The sequence below is a fragment of the Panthera uncia genome (genome assembly GCF_023721935.1).
Source record: "Panthera uncia isolate 11264 chromosome C1 unlocalized genomic scaffold, Puncia_PCG_1.0 HiC_scaffold_4, whole genome shotgun sequence".
NCBI classification, from domain to species: domain Eukaryota; kingdom Metazoa; phylum Chordata; class Mammalia; order Carnivora; family Felidae; genus Panthera; species Panthera uncia.
Window position 1 is genome coordinate 40,507,266 of NW_026057585.1, and position 17,335 is coordinate 40,524,600.

Sequence of the window (17,335 nt, forward strand, 5' to 3'; positions counted from 1 at the left end):
ATAAATCAGTGATTTTAGTAAAGTTGTAGAGTTGTGCAGCCATCATCACAATCCAGGTATAGATCATTTCCATCAACCTAACCAGTTCTCTACTTTCTATTTGTAGCTGATCCCTGCTCCCACTTCTAGCACTAGGCAACCCATTGATACACTTGCTTTCTCTATAAATGTGCCTCTTCCATGCATTTCAATAAATGGAATCATAGCATATGTAGCCTCTGACATCTGACTTCTTTATCTAGCATAGTTTTTGAGGTTCATCCATGTTATAGCATGTTTCATTAAATCAATCTTTTTAATGCTAAGTAGTATACCAGTGTGTCCGTGTGTATGTACACACATACATATATATCACATTTGGTTTATCCATTCAGTTAATGATAGTACTTTTAAATTGTTCCCAGTTTGGGGCCATTACAACTAATGCTGCTATGAACATTCATGTACATATCTTTTTGTGGACCTATGTTTTCATTTCTCTTTACAGATTCCTACGAGCAGAACTGCTGGGTCATACGGTAAATTTAAAACATCTTTAGTTTTGTCCAAAAATTTTAAAACCCAGCATTTAAAACTGTGGATATTAGAGATTTTCAAAACATGAATAAATTGGATCACTGGTTCTCTTAGTCTCTAAATATATAAATTTAGCATGTTCAATTCATATACTTCTCAGTTCATGGTTCCTGTTCCCACTGTCCTAGACCTTGACAGCGAGTATAATAACTGGGGAAAACAAGTATATCATATAAATTACTAACAGCTCCAGAGTCCTAACATTCAGTGTTTTGTTACTACTGAAGAAACACATAGAGCTATGGAACCAGGCCTGCAGATACAAACTGACCAATGAAAGGCAAAGAGAAAAAATGTTTTCCCACATTTAAACAGTATACCTAAAAGGGATTTTTTCAAAGAATAAATGAGCTATTCTGAATAAAGAGCAAATAAATATAATGCTTTTCTGTAAAGGAAGAATACTTTTGAAAAAATCATCAAATAACTTTCATTTAACTGTATTTTCAAATAACTCCTAACTAGAGAATGATATTTCTGAATATATTTCAATGCTTTAAAAAATTTATTCTCCCCTCTCTATTACCTTTATTGTTTATGGCAATTATCTGAATCAAGAACAAAAAAAGATTCAGGGTACAGAGATGATACTGCTTTTGTTCTTTAAAAATTCACTCACTGTGATGATGACCAGTAAAAATCAAACTAGAGAAATACTACTGAAGAGAAACACTATTAAGAGGTAATATTAAGCCAAGAAAAATGTCTCATTGGATGACTTGAAAATTCTGGAGATAAATATCCTTAGTATACACTGAATTCTATGGCTTCGTCATAAACAAACTTGAGCCATCAGGGAGATGTGGGTTAAGCAGTGGATATCTGCTTTTTCTTGGGAATGTATAGTGTTGCTTCATGTTTGTGAATTCCTTTACAAAATCACAAATAACTTCTTCAGAAAGAGTATATTATAAGTATCTCACAATCCTGGTTAGCTTTTGAGATGAACCAAATCGTATTTTGATTAGTATGGCCATAAGGAATAAGCAGAATTGAACTGGCCATTATTTGCCTTTTTCAATATTTATCTTGTAAGAGCCTGACACTGCAGGTCCTCATCACCAACAACAGAAACTGCAATTTAAGGCAACTCAGATCAAAAAGAAAAACAAAACAAAACAAAAAGAAAAAAGTTTCTACACAATCACGCTGCTTATATAAATTTTTTTTTTTTTTTTAATGAGTTAGTGCTTCACTGTATTTTAGGGTATATTTCTAATTAGGAAAATTTTACGTTAAATGCAATAAAGGAGACAAAGAAATAACAAAAAAGTTTTCATAACTACAATGATTTAAAAGAGAACATTTTGGGAGGAAAAAAAATAATGAAATAACGTGGTCCTGATTTGAAATGTTAAAAATCCCAGAACCTATAGGAATTAAAGTGTTTTTGTTGTTGCTGTTAATTAGCAATTTAAAATAGTCTTCATAGCTACATTTATATGGAGATGATGGACAAATTTAATTTAAAATCCAGAATGATAAAAGGATAATCTTAAATAACCCCTGTTTACTGTATTCAACTAGTTTCTGATCTCACAGTGCAAGAAACAAAAGTATGGCAGGGAGAGGAAAGGGAAGTTGTCACGCTTTCCTCAATACCTAGATAGTAAAATTTCAAAAGAAATAATGTTACCTAAAAGTAAATCAATAATTGTTCTAACTAGGTGGCCATTTTAGGTCAAAAATTGTATTTCTGAGATCTCAGTTTCTTGGCACACACTTACTGTTTACAATTAAGCTAAAAACTTGTTCTGGTATTTTATGACATCAGGAAAATTCTTTCCTCTCCAGGCGGAATGCCAAAAACAACTACAGCTGAATGCCTGGGCCTTCTGCTTCTCAGGGAGACGATTCTGTCTTGTTCCATCTAAACTAAATTGCTATCAGAAAGGCAAAAAACTTCTCTAGTTTTTGCGAATAAAATATAAACTACCCAGAATGTGAACTGCCAATGTTAAAATTTTAAATGACTGAAGGATCTTTATTGGTTCTGGCAGAAAATTCATTAGAAAACAAAACAGGTTGCATAAGACTTTGACACAATTCATTAATGGGCAAGGGAATTTAAGGTTTCTTTTCAAATATACAATGTTAACATAAATCTACTGGTAGAATATATATATTACAAAATTCCAAAAAAAGGGCAAGCAAATACATTTCATTCACAGCTATGTAATAATATTTATTCATATGATCAAAGATGAAATCTTGCTTTTATCTATTTGTCTTTCTACTTTGATGCCTGATGATTTAATTTAATTATGACCAGAAAGCTGAAAGCGGGGGAGAAAGAGAGACAGAGCTGGAGAGACTTAAAGATATACACAGAATACTTACCTTCCTCCCCAAACTGATCATATATTTCTCTCTTTTTAGGATCACTCAATACTTCATAAGCTTCTGCGACCTCTTTAAATTTTTCCTCTGCTTGAGGAGATTTGTTCTTGTCCGGATGAAATTTGAGTGCTTGTTTTCGGTAAGCTTTTTTAATATCTTCATCTGAAGCTCCTTTTTCAATTCCCAAAATGTAATAATAGTCTTTCCCCATTTCGAATGCCTTGAAATGAACTTAGATTTCTCTTTGTGAAAGAAAACAGCGTCCCCAGTCTTAGCAATACAACGATTCCAAGAAAAATAAACCAAGCTGGGTATTTTAAAAGTTAAAGCAAATCAGCAATTCAGCTTCGCTGTCTTAAGGCAGCAAGCAAGCAGCGTCTCTATTTAATTCCTTCCCCAAAGGCTTACTTACAGATAAATATACACTACACAGGAGACAGCCTCCTTCTAGATCCTCCCATTTTCACTACGTGTCTCTGTACTTTCTAGAACAGCAAATGCTACAGGACGTCACTTCCCCAGCTGCCTCTAGTCAAAGTACAGAGCTAGGTTTTCTCCTCCTCCACGATTAACTATTCATTTTCCTTCTGGCTCTACCATTTTTATTTCCTTTTTAAGAAGCTAAGTGGATTAAGAACCCAATATTTCAGCACAGAATATCATAACTACGTTTTTATTTACTCTATTGTAGGAGAAAAAAAACAAAATAATTATAGCCAATAGGCATCCTATGTTAAAATAAATTAAAGGCATTATACAAATTTAAAGGTATCCTTGAACTGATTTTAGGTATTTTAATTTCAATTTCAAGTTATCCAAATATAAGATACACAATGCTAAAATATGGTTTGTTTCAATTAACATTTTCAGATAATTTGTGTCATTTTCAGAATTCCTGGGGTCTATCAATCAGAAATGCCAGGAGGTCAACATACCAATTTCACATTGTAAAAGGATATCATAAACATCAAAAGCAGTCAAGGACTTAAATATTATCTTAGTTAGTGGTTTTAACTAGTTTTCTGTAATATACAAGAGTTAGTAGTTCTGGCAAACTAAATATTTGTGAAAGCTTCTTATCTGATTTTAGCTACTTTAGCAAAAACAGAATGAGATCCCACTCCCCCCACCTCTGTCTCCGCCCAATTCTTAGGGTCACTATTTAAAGAATTTTTGTGCTGCAGGAAAGATAGAAGAAAAGTATCAGGTTACAGACAGTAAATACTCACGTTTCTTATAAGACCTTAACTGGATCATCTTAAAATCTGCATATGCTATTTACAGGGCAGCGATATGAGAAATATTTTTGCTTTTAAAAACACATTTCCCTAATTATGATTATCAATACTCATTGCTGAAGGTTTTGGAAAACACAGAAAGAAAAAAGAATAAAATAAAAACCTCCCTATCATACCACTTTATGTAATTCCTGCTAAGTATATTTCCTTGTAGTCATTTTTTCCTATGAATATTTATATTATATTTATATTTATGATATTTATAGTTTTGTATTTGTTTTTTTGTTAACAAAGTTTATGTCATATCATTTACATACCCTTTTGATATCTGCTTTTTTGTATATATTTTGTATATTTATGAGAAATATTTTCAATCTATATTACTCATCTTTTATCTCCTATTGTTTTGTCATCTTTTCAAAGATGTTCCCATTTCTAATATAATGGAAAGATGGATTAATAAGAAAATGTCAAAAGAACTGCACACAGCCCTATGGGATACCTTAAATCTGTAAACTTGGAAGAAAACAAAGAACATTTAAAGGAAAAGTAAATGTACATATATGTTTAGAGTATAGTGAAAAGGTAACAATCACATGTTAACCTTTAAAGATATGGGAACACCTACTCTATCTATATGCCAAGCAGTTTTACATTAATGATTCAGCAATTCTTTCAGAACATTCATCTTTTTACTTTGACAGCTAGGATTTCCTGTTTTTCAAAACTCTCTCCTTTAAAAATACTTTGGTATTAGAAACGAATAGCATCTTTCTAGCTTATTTACAGATTACAAAGATTTGTCAGCCATTCAAGCAAATTTTTTAGTTCCATCAAGGAATACTCAATGTCAAAAGGTTAACATTCAAATCCAAAAACCTTAGGGGAAAATGCTAATATCCAAAGTCAACTTAAAACTCCTACTTAAAAAAAATTGCAAGCTGAAGTCCTGTAGAAGTACAGCATCTACAGTAAGAGTAAAAATATAATAAAAATCACCTTTTCTAGAATTAATTTCCAAAAGAATTCCTTTAAAATACTCATTACCAAAGGAACACTGACATTACTATCTGTGAAAAGCCTGAATTGTTCTGGTAGGTAATGCTGGGAGGAAAGAAAAAAATAGATTCTTATCTGATTTAATCATTTTCAGATAGGTAGAAATATTACCAGGACTTGGCATATTAAATGACTTTAGAACCCAAGACTAGAGCTTTCACATTTCAAAGAAATGCATTACCTATTAACAAATGGAAACAAATCTGACTTTCTACATGTAGAGAAGGATGATAAAGGATTTTTATATTTCTTCAAATATCATACACACAAAAAAGAACCATAGTGGTAAACCTGAAAAGCAAGAATTCATCTCAACTGTGAAATTTCAAGTTATTAAATAAGCAGTTATAATTTGAAGATTTTAAATAATAAAACAATCTAGCTAGGTTTTGGTAAAATGAGTACTGTAAATAATTCTTTCAAACATTTGGGAACAATGCCAACAGACACATGAAAAGATGTTTGGCATCACTAATCATCAGGGAAATGCAAATCAAAACCACAGTGAGATATTATCTCACACCAGTCAGAATGGATAGTATCAAAAAGACAAAAAATAACAAATGTTGGTGAGGATGTGAAGAAAAGAGAACCCTCATGCACTGTTAGTGGAAACGTACATTGGAGCAACCATTGTAAAAAAGACTGTGGAGCTTGCTCAAAAATTTAAAAATAGAAATACCACAGGATCCAGTAATTCCACTACTGGGTATTTTACCCCAAGGAAACAGAAACACTAATTCAAAAAGATATATGCACCCACACATTCACAACAGCATTATTTACAATAGCCGAGACATGAAAGCAACCTAAGTGTCCATTCATGGATGAATGGATAAAGATACTATATACGGGAATGAATAAGTCACAGGGATGAAAGGTATAGCATAGGGAATATAGTCAATGGTATTGTAATAGCACTGTATGGTGACAGACGGTAGCTACACTTGTGGTGAGCACAGCATAACCTATAGAGTTGCTGAATCACTGTGTTATACACTTGAAACTAATGTAATATTGTGTGTTCAACTATACTGCAATAAAGAAGATAAATATGGCAGCATCAGTGGGCAGTTGAGGGGTCAAGGCCAACTCATACCCATAGCCAGGTGAGCCTGACTATTCCTCCATTGCTTCAATGTCAAGTGAGCAGAAAAAAGCACCATGGAGCCTAGGAAATTAGGTAGGCCCAGAGGGGGGGAAAAAAAACAGCACACTCAGGCTACTGAGGAAAAACATCCCTTTTTTTTTTAAGAGCTAAAATCCACTACATTTTTTTTTAAAGAATGAGAAACACTCATAACAGGAAAGTTATTCCTGAAATGTATAACTCTATACTACTGTCCTAGGATTCTCTCTCAGAACCCTTGGAAGGAGCGTGGCCCTACCCACATCTTGGTTTAGCTGCCAAAAGTGTAAGAATAAATTTTTGTTGTTTTAAGATGTTTACCTTGTGACAATTTGTTTTAGCAGCCCTAGGAAACTAAAACAGCGAGAAATACAAAAAAGTATGTATGATGTAAATGGACAGTTCAAAATTGGTAACAATAAACACCCATTTATCCATTAAAAAAATAAATAATAAATATAATTTTAAAAATCATTTGGGAACAAGTATTAACAATTTTAAGGGGCACCTGGGTGGCTCAGTCGGTTAAGCTTCTGACTTTGGTTCAGGTCATGATCTCATGGTTCAAGAGTTTGAGCCCCACGTCGGGCTCTGTGCTGACAGCTCAGACCCTGGAGCCTGCTTCGGCTTCTGTGTCTCCTCTCTCTCTGCCATCCCTCCCCCTTCATGCTCTCTCTCTCTTTCTCTCTCTCTCTCTCTCCCTCCCTCTCAAAAATAAATAAACATTAAAAAAAATAAAAAAATAAATTTAAATCCCTATAAATACCATAACCTGGAAATTTGTCCTTAAAAATAATTCACAGAAAAAAACTATGAACATACCAATAAACTCATTGCACTAGATGTAATAGGGTAATAGATTAATATAGTCATTAAACTGCATAGTATTTTAGAGAAATTTTACTCGTTACATTTACTTTTTTCAGACTGAGCTATCTCCTCTACCACTTAGGAGTTAAAAATCCATTACACAATCACTTTACATTAAAATTTTTTCATCTAAGTTTTATTTCATCTATGAGATTAGGGTGTTTTGTTTGTATGATTTTTTTAATCAGGGTGGGTGACCAATTGTCATCCCTGTAAATAATGATCATGACAGAAATAGAGTATGTAAGGGAAAAAGTAGGGGCAGCCTTTAGGGATAATGGAGCTGAGATGTGAACAAGGTTCTTTTACTATTTTTTATTTTTATTTATTTATTTATTTATTTATTTTTAATTTTTTTTTTTTTTTAACGTTTATTCATTTTAGAGACAGAGAGAGACAGAGCATGAATGGGGGAAGGTCAGAGAGAGAGGGAGACACAGAATCTGAAACAGGCTTCAGGCTCTGAGCTGTCAGCACAGAGCCCGATGCGGGGCTCGAACTCACGGACCGCGAGATCATGACCTGAGCCGAAGTCGGTTGCCCAACCGACTGAGCCACCCAGGCGCCCCACTATTTTTTAAAGTAAAAATAAAAACAGGGGCACTTGGGTGGCTCAGTCGGTTGAGCGTCCGACTTCGGCTCAGGTCATGATCTCACAGCTCATGAGTTTGAGCCCCGCATCAGGCTCTGTGCTGACAGCTCAGAGCCTGGAGCCTGCTTCCGATTCTGTGTCTCCCTCTCTCTCTGCCCTTAACCCACTCGCATTCTGTCTCTGTCTCCCTCAAAAATAAATAAACATTAAAAAAGATAAATAATAAAAATAAAAATAAAAACACAGCCAAAAAACTACATAATAGTCTATTTGAAATACTGTTTAAAAATCACATAGATCCTTGCTTATTTGATTTTATACATATATATGTGTATGGCAGAAAGTTGGGTAACAAGAACCAGAGTTAATAAAACATACACTTTTTTCCCTTAAATTTCTTTAAGGCTACTATATTTTTAATAAAGACATAAAATTAGTATATGTATTTTAAAATTTTTACTAATCAAACATTAATGTGATTATTCCATGAAAACACAATTCTCTTCTGTTTATTAAAAGAAAATTACAGGGGCACCTGGCTGGCTCATTTGATAAAACTTGTAACTCTTGATCTTGGGATCATGAGTTCAAGCCCCATATTGGGTATAGAGCTTACTTTAAAAATAAGTAAGTAAATTAATTAATTAATTAATTAATATTACAAAGATTCTTCTCCTTAATGTTTATAGTTTACAAGATTAAGTTCTCATGCTGGAATAGGGGTGGTTCATCTCTAACTGAAGTAAAGATAATGTATTTTAAGAGATTTTAATTTTTTCAACCAAGTCAGAAAACTTAAGTGTAGTTATTATTTTATTTATCAAAGTTTTTTGTTTTTTTTTTTTTTTAAAACATGGTTTAATGGTTTTGGGCCCAATTATTTATTTGGAGGAAGTGTGCCACTCTATTTTAGGGAGACATGGGCCAGAATTCAGTAAAAATTCTAATGACATTATACATATTTTTTCAATAACTTTAACAAAGATTCCTTATTTGGGATATTATGCTTTCATAGTAACTATAGATAAATTATTTTTACAGAAATTATTTTTGATTGTATAATCAGTTTCAAATATTAAATATGTTTAGATATCAGAGCTAAAGATAGCACTTGAATCACACACTAAAAATCCTAAAAGTACCTAACTAGTCATTCAACTGATGCCATCTTCACCTTCTACTTTGGCTTTATTAATATACAATAAAAAAGCTTTTTTCTCCAATTCACAAATCATTTCCCAGTTTATAATACATTAGTACAAAGAAAGACAGCATGCCTTCTAGAGTCTCAGAAGAAATTATTATTAAAATTCAGATCATCACTTAAATACTTGAAGGCAAACGACTTCTAATATTTTACCAATGCTCCTGTTGAAAACTTTTTCTGTCGATATTTAATTCATAAATGGGTAGGTACATTTAGTTCAGAAATTTCTCATCAAGTGATTAATTTTAGTAAGTTGTGACTTCCATTCCCTAATACTTCTTATCCAAGAATAAACAGACTGAGGCTCTTTTACACTTGTCCTCACAGTACTTTAGATAGTTAAATAGTGGTGGGGCACCTGGTTGGCTCAGTGGGTTTCTGATTTTGTCTCAGGTCGTGATCTCAGGGTCATGAGATAGAGCCCCGTGTCAGACTCTGTGCTGACAGTGCAGCGCCTGCTTGGGATTCTCTCTCTACCCCTTCCCTGCTCACTCTCTCTCTTCTCTCTCTCAAAATAAATAAGCATTTTTTTTTAAAAAAAGAGAGTTGAATAGTAGTTATAAAATTTGCTAGGGTGGCGCCAGGGAATATTGATTGTGTACTGGTTAAAAGCACAGATTTTAGAGCCAGACTGCCAGGGTTAGAGTCCTGACAACATGACTCCAGCTGTGGAGCCTTGGACTTAACTTTACTATGCCTCAGTTTCCTTATCTGTCAAATGGGATTAACATTAATATCTACTTCATAGGGCTGTTGTGAGGATTAAATGAGATAAATGTGTGATGCACTTAAATGTGACTGGCACATAATGAGGACTATGGAAGTATTGAGTACTATTGTGATAACAATGATCTCATCGTATCAACTAGAAGGACTTTTTCCTACAAAATAATTACTACACCATAGGGATAATAAAATGTCTTTATTTACAAGTGTATGCATCCACACACACAACAGCTGTCCAACTAAGAATAAATGGCTCTTTCCAAATGCTCCAGTTAATACTTGTTACTTATTCATCTTGACTTCACTAAAATTTACAATCATTAAATCTTCACATAGGTAGCATTCATAGTATTTCAAATACATACACTTGTATTTCAAATGCAAATTTCAAATACCTTGACTGTATTTCAAACATAGTAATCCAGACTGGTATTGGTGAAAGAACAGGCAAATAGACCAATAGAACAGAATAGAGAGTCCAGAAATAGAGATGTATAAATATAGTCAACTGATCTTTGACAAAAGAGCAAAGGCAATACAATGGAGGAAAAAAATAGTCTTTTCAACCAACAGTGCTGGAACAACTGGACATCCACTTGCAAAGGAATGAATCTAGACACAGACCTTAAACCTTTTACAAGAATTAACTCAAAATGGATCACAGACCTAAGTGTAAAAATGCAAAACTATACTAGAACATATGACAAAAATCTAGATGACCTTGGGTTTGGCAATGATTTAAATAAAATACCAAAGGCACAGTTCATGAAAGAGAAAACTGTTAAGCTGGACTACATTAAAATTACAATTTTCTGCTGAGAAAGACATTGTCAAGCAAATGAGAAAACAAGCCACAGACTAGGAGAAAATATTTCAAAAGACATATCTGATAAAAGACTATTATCCAAAATATATAAAGAACTCTTAAATCTCAACAACAGGAAAACAAACAACCCAATTACAAAAATGGGCCAAAGAGGGGCGCCCAGATGGCTCAGTCGGTTGAGCGTCTGACTCTTGATTTCAGCTCAGGTCATGTTCTCATGGTACATGAGTTTGAGCCCCGTCTCGGGCTCTGCACTGACAGCGTGGAGCCTGCTTGGGATTCTCTCTCGTGCTCTCTGCCCCTCCCTCCCTCTCTCTGTTTCTCTCTCAAAATACATAAATAAACGTTTGTGTGGTTTTTTTTTTTAATGGGCCAGGGGTGCCTAGGTGGCTCAGTCAGTTAAGCATCTGGCTCTTGACCTTGGCTCAAGACATGATCTCAGAGTTAGTAAGTATGAGCCCCCCATGGAGCTCTGCACTGTTAGCACTTAGGATTCTCTCTCTCCCTCTCTATCTCCTCCTCCCCGGCTCTCTCTCTGTGTTCCCTCTCTCTCTCTCTCTCCTTCCCTCTCAAAATAAATAAACATTAAAAAAATTTTTTTGAAAGGGGGCATCTGGGTGGCTCAGTTGGTTAGATGTCCAACTTCGGTTCAGGTCATGATCTCACATTCATGCCTTTGAGCCCCAAGTCAGGCTCTGAGCTGTCAGCACAGATTGCTGACACACAGCTGTCAGCACTGGAGCCTGTTTCAAATTCTGTGTCTCCCTCTCTCTCTGCCCCTTCCCCACTCATGCTCTGTCTCTCAAAAATAAATAAACATTGAAAAAAATTTTCCATAAAAAAAATTTATAAAAAAAATGGGCCAAAAACCTTAAAAGAAACCTCACTAAAGGAGACTAGCAGATGGCAAATAAGCATATGAAAAGATGCTACATATCAAAAGTCATCAGTGAAGTGAAAATAAACAAAGACATCACAACACACCTAGAAGAATGGCCAAAATTCAGAACACTGGCAACACCAAATGTTGGCAAAGATATAGAGTAATAGGAATTCTCATTCATTGTTGGTAGTACTGCAAAATAATAGTACATTCTAGAAGATAATTTGACGGTTTCTTAAAAAAACGAAATATACACTTATCATTCAATCCTGCAATCATGCTCCTTGGTATTTACTCAAAGAAACTCAAAACCTAGATCTACCCAAAAACCTGCACATGGATGTTTACAGAAGCCTTATTTGTAATTGCCCAAACTTGGAAGCAGCCAAGATGTCTTCCAGTGGGTGAATGTGATAAACTGTGGTCATTCAGACAATGGAATATTATTAAGCACTAAAAAGAAATGAGCTACCAAGCCGTGAAAAGACACTGGAGGAACCGTAAGTGCATATTACTAAATGAAAGAAACCAGCCTGAAAAGGCTATATATGACATTCTGGAAAAGGCAAAACTATGGACACAGTAAAAAAAAAATCAGTGATTGGCAGGAGTTAGTGGAAAGGGAAGGATAAATAGGTAGAATACAGAGCATTTTTAGGGCAGTGAAACTACTCTGTATGATACTGAAATGGTGGGCACATGTCATTTTACATTTGTCCAAAATCATAGAATATACAACACCAAAAGTGAACCCTAATGTAAATTATGAACTCTGGGTAATAGTGATTTGTCACTAGAAGTTCACCAGTTGTGAATAAATATTCCATCTAGTGGGAGATGTTGATAATGGGGGAGGGGGAATTGTGCATATGTGGAGGTTTATGGGAAATCTCTGTACCTTCCACTCAATTTTGCTGTGAACCTCAAACTGCTCTAAAAAAATAAAATCTACTTTATTTTTTTTAAAAATGGAAAAAAGTGCAATATTTATATTCTTAAAAATGTTTGTTTTTTTTTAAGTCATCTCTACACCCAGCATGGTGCTTGAACTCACAAACCAGAGATCAAGAGTCAAGCACGCTCTACTGACTAAGCCAGGCAGGTGCCCCTTAAAATATGTATCTTTGATTTTAGGGCCAGAAGATCTTTCCAGTTTTAGTTTCTGTCAATGCCTCATATACCTCAATCATACTAATTTGGAAGTTGCCAAATTGAATCTTCAATTTCTGTTAGTGGACTAGCATAAGGGGGGCTACAAATGTCTAAAGAATAAAGACCTAAGAATTTAAATGCTTTCTAACCTCAGCTCTGTCACTTAATAAGTGAGTTATTTAGGCACATCATTTAATTTCTCTGAATTCCTAAGTCACAAAGGTTATTGTGAGAATTAGATAATACACATTGGGAAGCACTAATATGTATGTGATGACATATCCATATAAACTGTTTTCATTAGTTTAAACTATACAAACCATTTTGCTACCACTTGGAGATCTCCCTTTATTCAGGAAGTTTTACTTGTTATAAAGTATGAAAATAACTAGAGTCACCTCCACAGGACTCAGGCATCCTCTAAGGTCATGCCCTTTACCATGTTCCCTTTTCAGAGTTTTCTTTCTGAATTTTAGTTTCTTAGTGTCAAAAACAGTAACTGTTCTATGTCTTCCCTATAATAACATTTATACAATATAGTTTATCAAAACACTTCCATGTGCTTTCTCATCTGTTTTCCATATATGCATACACATCTGATATTAAAACTAGTGATAAGATGTCAAAGAGCTTTTCTCTAGCTAGCAATCTAATAGTTATGATATTTATTCTTAAAATTAGAGTAGACATTGTTCTAATATTAACATACACTTAAAGAGTACTGCGTCTGTTCTATTACTTGGTCTGCTTTTAGATATCTAAATAATTTCATATAATCAAACTACTGACCATGTAGTAATTGGATACATATTTAACCTTTACATGTTATATTTTCCTAAAATGCCTTTAAACCTGAGAATTCTTGTTGAAATTATCATTTATTTCTTACAGCAAATTGCTTGATTGTAAATTTGGAACTCAGATGCTAAATTTTCATTTCTGTGAAAAGATTTCAGACTTTGAGCATAAGTTACAATCCCTAAAAATTTTATCATGGCTACAAATGCAAATTTATCTTTAGGGAAAAAAATAGAAAAATACTGAAGACATTCATTTCTTGCTCCATCTAGGCTATAAGACAGAATAATAAGCTTAAGGCAAATGTCTTTAAGACATTACACCCTATTTAAATTGTTCTAGAAATCCTACTTTTTTCTTGACTATAAAATGTCCTTCCTTAGGTAATTACAGTAATTTGGACTCGTATTTGGAATTAGGCAGTCAATAGCATTTGAGTGCACATTTTATAGTATTTGATGAATACTCTAAAACTTGTTTTAAAAGATGGATGTTATTATAGTGAACATTCTCCATAAATAAAGTATCTCATTTGCAAATATTTACTGAGTGCTTACTATGTGCTATAAACTAGATAGAGAACATCCTTGCTTTCATTCAATTCATATTCTAGTGAGAGAAGAAAACCAAGAAACAAGTTAATAAAGAAGTGATATAATTTCAGATAGTTTGAAGTGCTTTAAAGAAAATATTTCAATGTTACTAAGACAGGGGTTGATGGAGAAACGTTACTTTAGCCAGGATGGTCAGGAAAGACTTCTGTTCAGCTATGTTTTAAGAATTATACCAAAAATTTGGCACTAAGATAGGTAGAGGAAAAGGATCAAGTCTCGTCATTATACTTTTGTTTTTAATGTTTGTTTTTGAGAGAGAGAGAGAGAGAGAGAGAGAGAACAAGTCAGGGAGGGGCAGAGAGAGAGAAAGGGGATCAGAGGATCCAAAGCAGGCTCTGTACTGACAGCACAGAGCCCTATAAGGGGCTCGAACTCACTAACTGTGAGATCATGACTTGAGCCAAAGTCTGACCTCAACTGACTGAACAACCCAGGCACCCCTAGGTATACTTTTAAAAAGGTATAATGCTTTCAGAAAAGCAAATGGAATGGTAAAGAGCTCTTAATGATCTCTTTGATTCTATTATCAAGAGATGTATTCAGCTCTCTTCACCTTTTCCATTTATTCACTTTTCCCATGTGTAATCTGTACATATCCCTTCAAACCTACAGCTAACAATCAAGTTAAATAGTTTAATACAAATAGAGTAAACAATTAGTAGCTTCAAATAAGTGTGTTATGTAACTGTTATAGTACTTAAGGGACCATTAAGCCATGAGGAAAGATCATGAAACTTGGAATAAGAGCAGTGGTTCTAATATTCTTAGCTTCATTACCTAGTATCTATGTGAAGTTCTCGAAAAATGACTATTTCTCCGAGACTCAATTCCCTTATTCCATAAAATGGATAACATCATCTATCTCGTTAGATTAACATAAAGAGTAAGAGGGGCGCCTGGGTGGCGCAGTCAGTTAAGCGTCCGACTTCAGCCAGGTCACGATCTCGCGGTCTGTGAGTTCGAGCCCCGCGTCAGGCTCTGGGCTGATGGCTCGGAGCCTGGAGCCTGTTTCCGATTCTGTGTCTCCCTCTCTCTGCCCCTCCCCCGTTCATGCTCTGTCTCTCTCTGTCCCAAAAATAAATAAAAAACGTTGAAAAAAAAAATTAAAAAAAAAAAGAGTAAGAAAATATGTGGAAGGGCTTTACAAAAGTAAAATACTATGCAAATGTTAATTATATACTCCTCTTGAGCTGGAATGGTAGGTATGGAAAATGTCTATAAAAGAAAACTATGAGCAGCGCCTTGAAAGATTGATAGAATTTAGAAAGAAAGAGGGGCACAGGGAAGGTTTTCTGTTTGGATCAAGAACACAAAGCCCAGACAAAAAGAGCATAAAATGTATGTGATACAGCAAAAAGACTGGTCAGGTTAAAGCATAGGATTTAGGAAGGCTCACTTTAGGAAGATTACCGAAGTTATGGTCAGATTGTTGAGAGTTTTGAATGTCATTTTTTTTTTTTTTTTACTTAATGATTGCTTTCATGTTCTTCAAAAAGTGACTAGGGCGCCTGGGTGGTTCAGTCAGTTAAGCATCTGCCTCTTGGGCTCAGGTCATAATCTCATGGTTTGTGAGATCTGGGCAAGCCCCGTATCAGGCTTTGCGCTGACAGCATGGAACCTGCTTGGGATTCTCCCTCTCCCTCTCTCTCTGCCCTCCCCAGCTCATGCTCTCTCTCAAAATAAATAAATAAACTTAAAAAAAAAGTGCTAATTCATTAAGTCTTTGAAACAAAGTTTATTTTTTTAAACAATATTACCAATGTGGGGCTTGAATTCATGACCCCAAGATCAAGACTCACACTCTACCAAATGAGCCAGCCAACTGCCCTAAAACAAACTTAAAAAAAAAAAAAACATATTTGATATTTGACATCTTTTAAGTGTCAATTTACTTTGAAGCTAATGAAATTACTTTCTTGGTTCTCTTAGCGTGCAGTGTTATTAACAAAGTTTCATTAATATTTGTAAGCTTCAAGAACACCAGTAAAAGATGTCAAACAAACCTAAAAAGGTAACAAGAGCTTTATCAATCATAATTCTTCCTGGACTCCTTACTATCTGTACCACCAGAATTTCCCAGCACTTTATCACTATAGTTATATTAGAATTCCCAATGATTTCAAGTTTTATACTGTGTCATTGCTTTATTTTACAATACTTTTCCTTCAGGAAGCACTATAATAGAATACACACACTCTATTTTATTCTACATTTTATTGATTTAATGGTCTTTACAAAAGAAATGATTTACAACAAAATTTTAAAAATTTCAAAATACGGTGGTACCTGGCTGGCTCAGTCCACAGAGCATATGACTCTTGATCTCAGGGTTGTGAGTTTAAGCACCACATTGGGTATAGAGATTACTCAAAAATAAAATCGTTGGGGGGCACCTGGGTGGCCAAGTTGGTTGGGCATCCGACTTTGGCTCAGGTCATGATCTCACGGTTCGTGAGTTTGAGCCCCACGTCGAGCTCTGTGCTGACAGCTCAGAGCCTGAAAGCTGCTTCAGAATCTGTATCTCCCCCTTTCTGCTTATCCCTTGCTCATGCTCTGCCTCTCTCTCTCTCAAAAATAAATTTAAAAAAAAAAATTGGAGGGCACCTGGTTGCCACATTGGTTAAGCATCCAACTTTGGCTCAAGTCATGATTTCATGGTTCGTGGGTTTGAGTCCCACATCGGGCTCTCTCCTTCAATGCGGAGCCTGCTTCAGATCCTTTGTCCCCTTTCTCTCTGTTGCCCCTCTCCGGCACTCTCTCTCTCTCTCTCAAAAATAAACATTACAAAAAAAACTTAAGGGGCGCCTGGGTGGCTCAGTCAGTTAAGCGTCCAACTTCGGCTCAGGTCATGATCTTGCAGTCCGTGAGTTCGAGCCCCACGTCAGGCTCTGTGCTGACTTCTCTGAGCCTGGAGCCTGTTTCATATTCTGTGTCTCCCTCTCTCTCTGCCCCTCCCCCGTTCATGCTCTGTCTCTCTCTGTCTCAAAAATAAATAAACGTTAAAAAAAATTAAATAAAATTTAAAATACATGCCTTCAAAATAATAAGATAGCATGAAACTGCTTTAAGAGGTTTATAAAAATTGGGGCACCTGGGTGGCTCAGTTGGTTGAGTGTCTGACTCTTGATTTTGGCTCAGGTCATGATCTCATGGTTCATGGGACTGAGCCCAGCATGGGGCTCTGTGCTGACAGCACAAAGCCTGCATGGTATTCTCTTATTCTCTCCCCTCTCTCTCTATCCCACTCCCCTGTTGGCACTCATGTTCTCCCTCTCTCTCTCTCTCAAAATATATAAACTTCTTTTTTAAGTTTATAAAAATTACT

The 17,335-nt window shown here is 35.0% G+C and overlaps 1 protein-coding gene across 3 annotated transcripts in view; it reads right to left on the reverse strand.

The window, feature by feature from the left end:
* Positions 1-14: 14 nt before the first annotated feature.
* DNAJB4 (DnaJ heat shock protein family (Hsp40) member B4) overlaps positions 15-17,335 on the reverse strand; it is a 42,839-nt gene continuing 25,518 nt past the window's right edge. For all 3 annotated transcript variants that reach the window (XM_049616964.1, XM_049616965.1, XM_049616966.1), the window contains exon 2: positions 15-3,158. In XM_049616964.1, the coding sequence (XP_049472921.1) occupies positions 2,810-3,127 (318 nt within the window). In that variant the 5' untranslated portion in view covers positions 3,128-3,158 and the 3' untranslated portion in view covers positions 15-2,809. The remainder of the gene's footprint in view (positions 3,159-17,335) is intronic.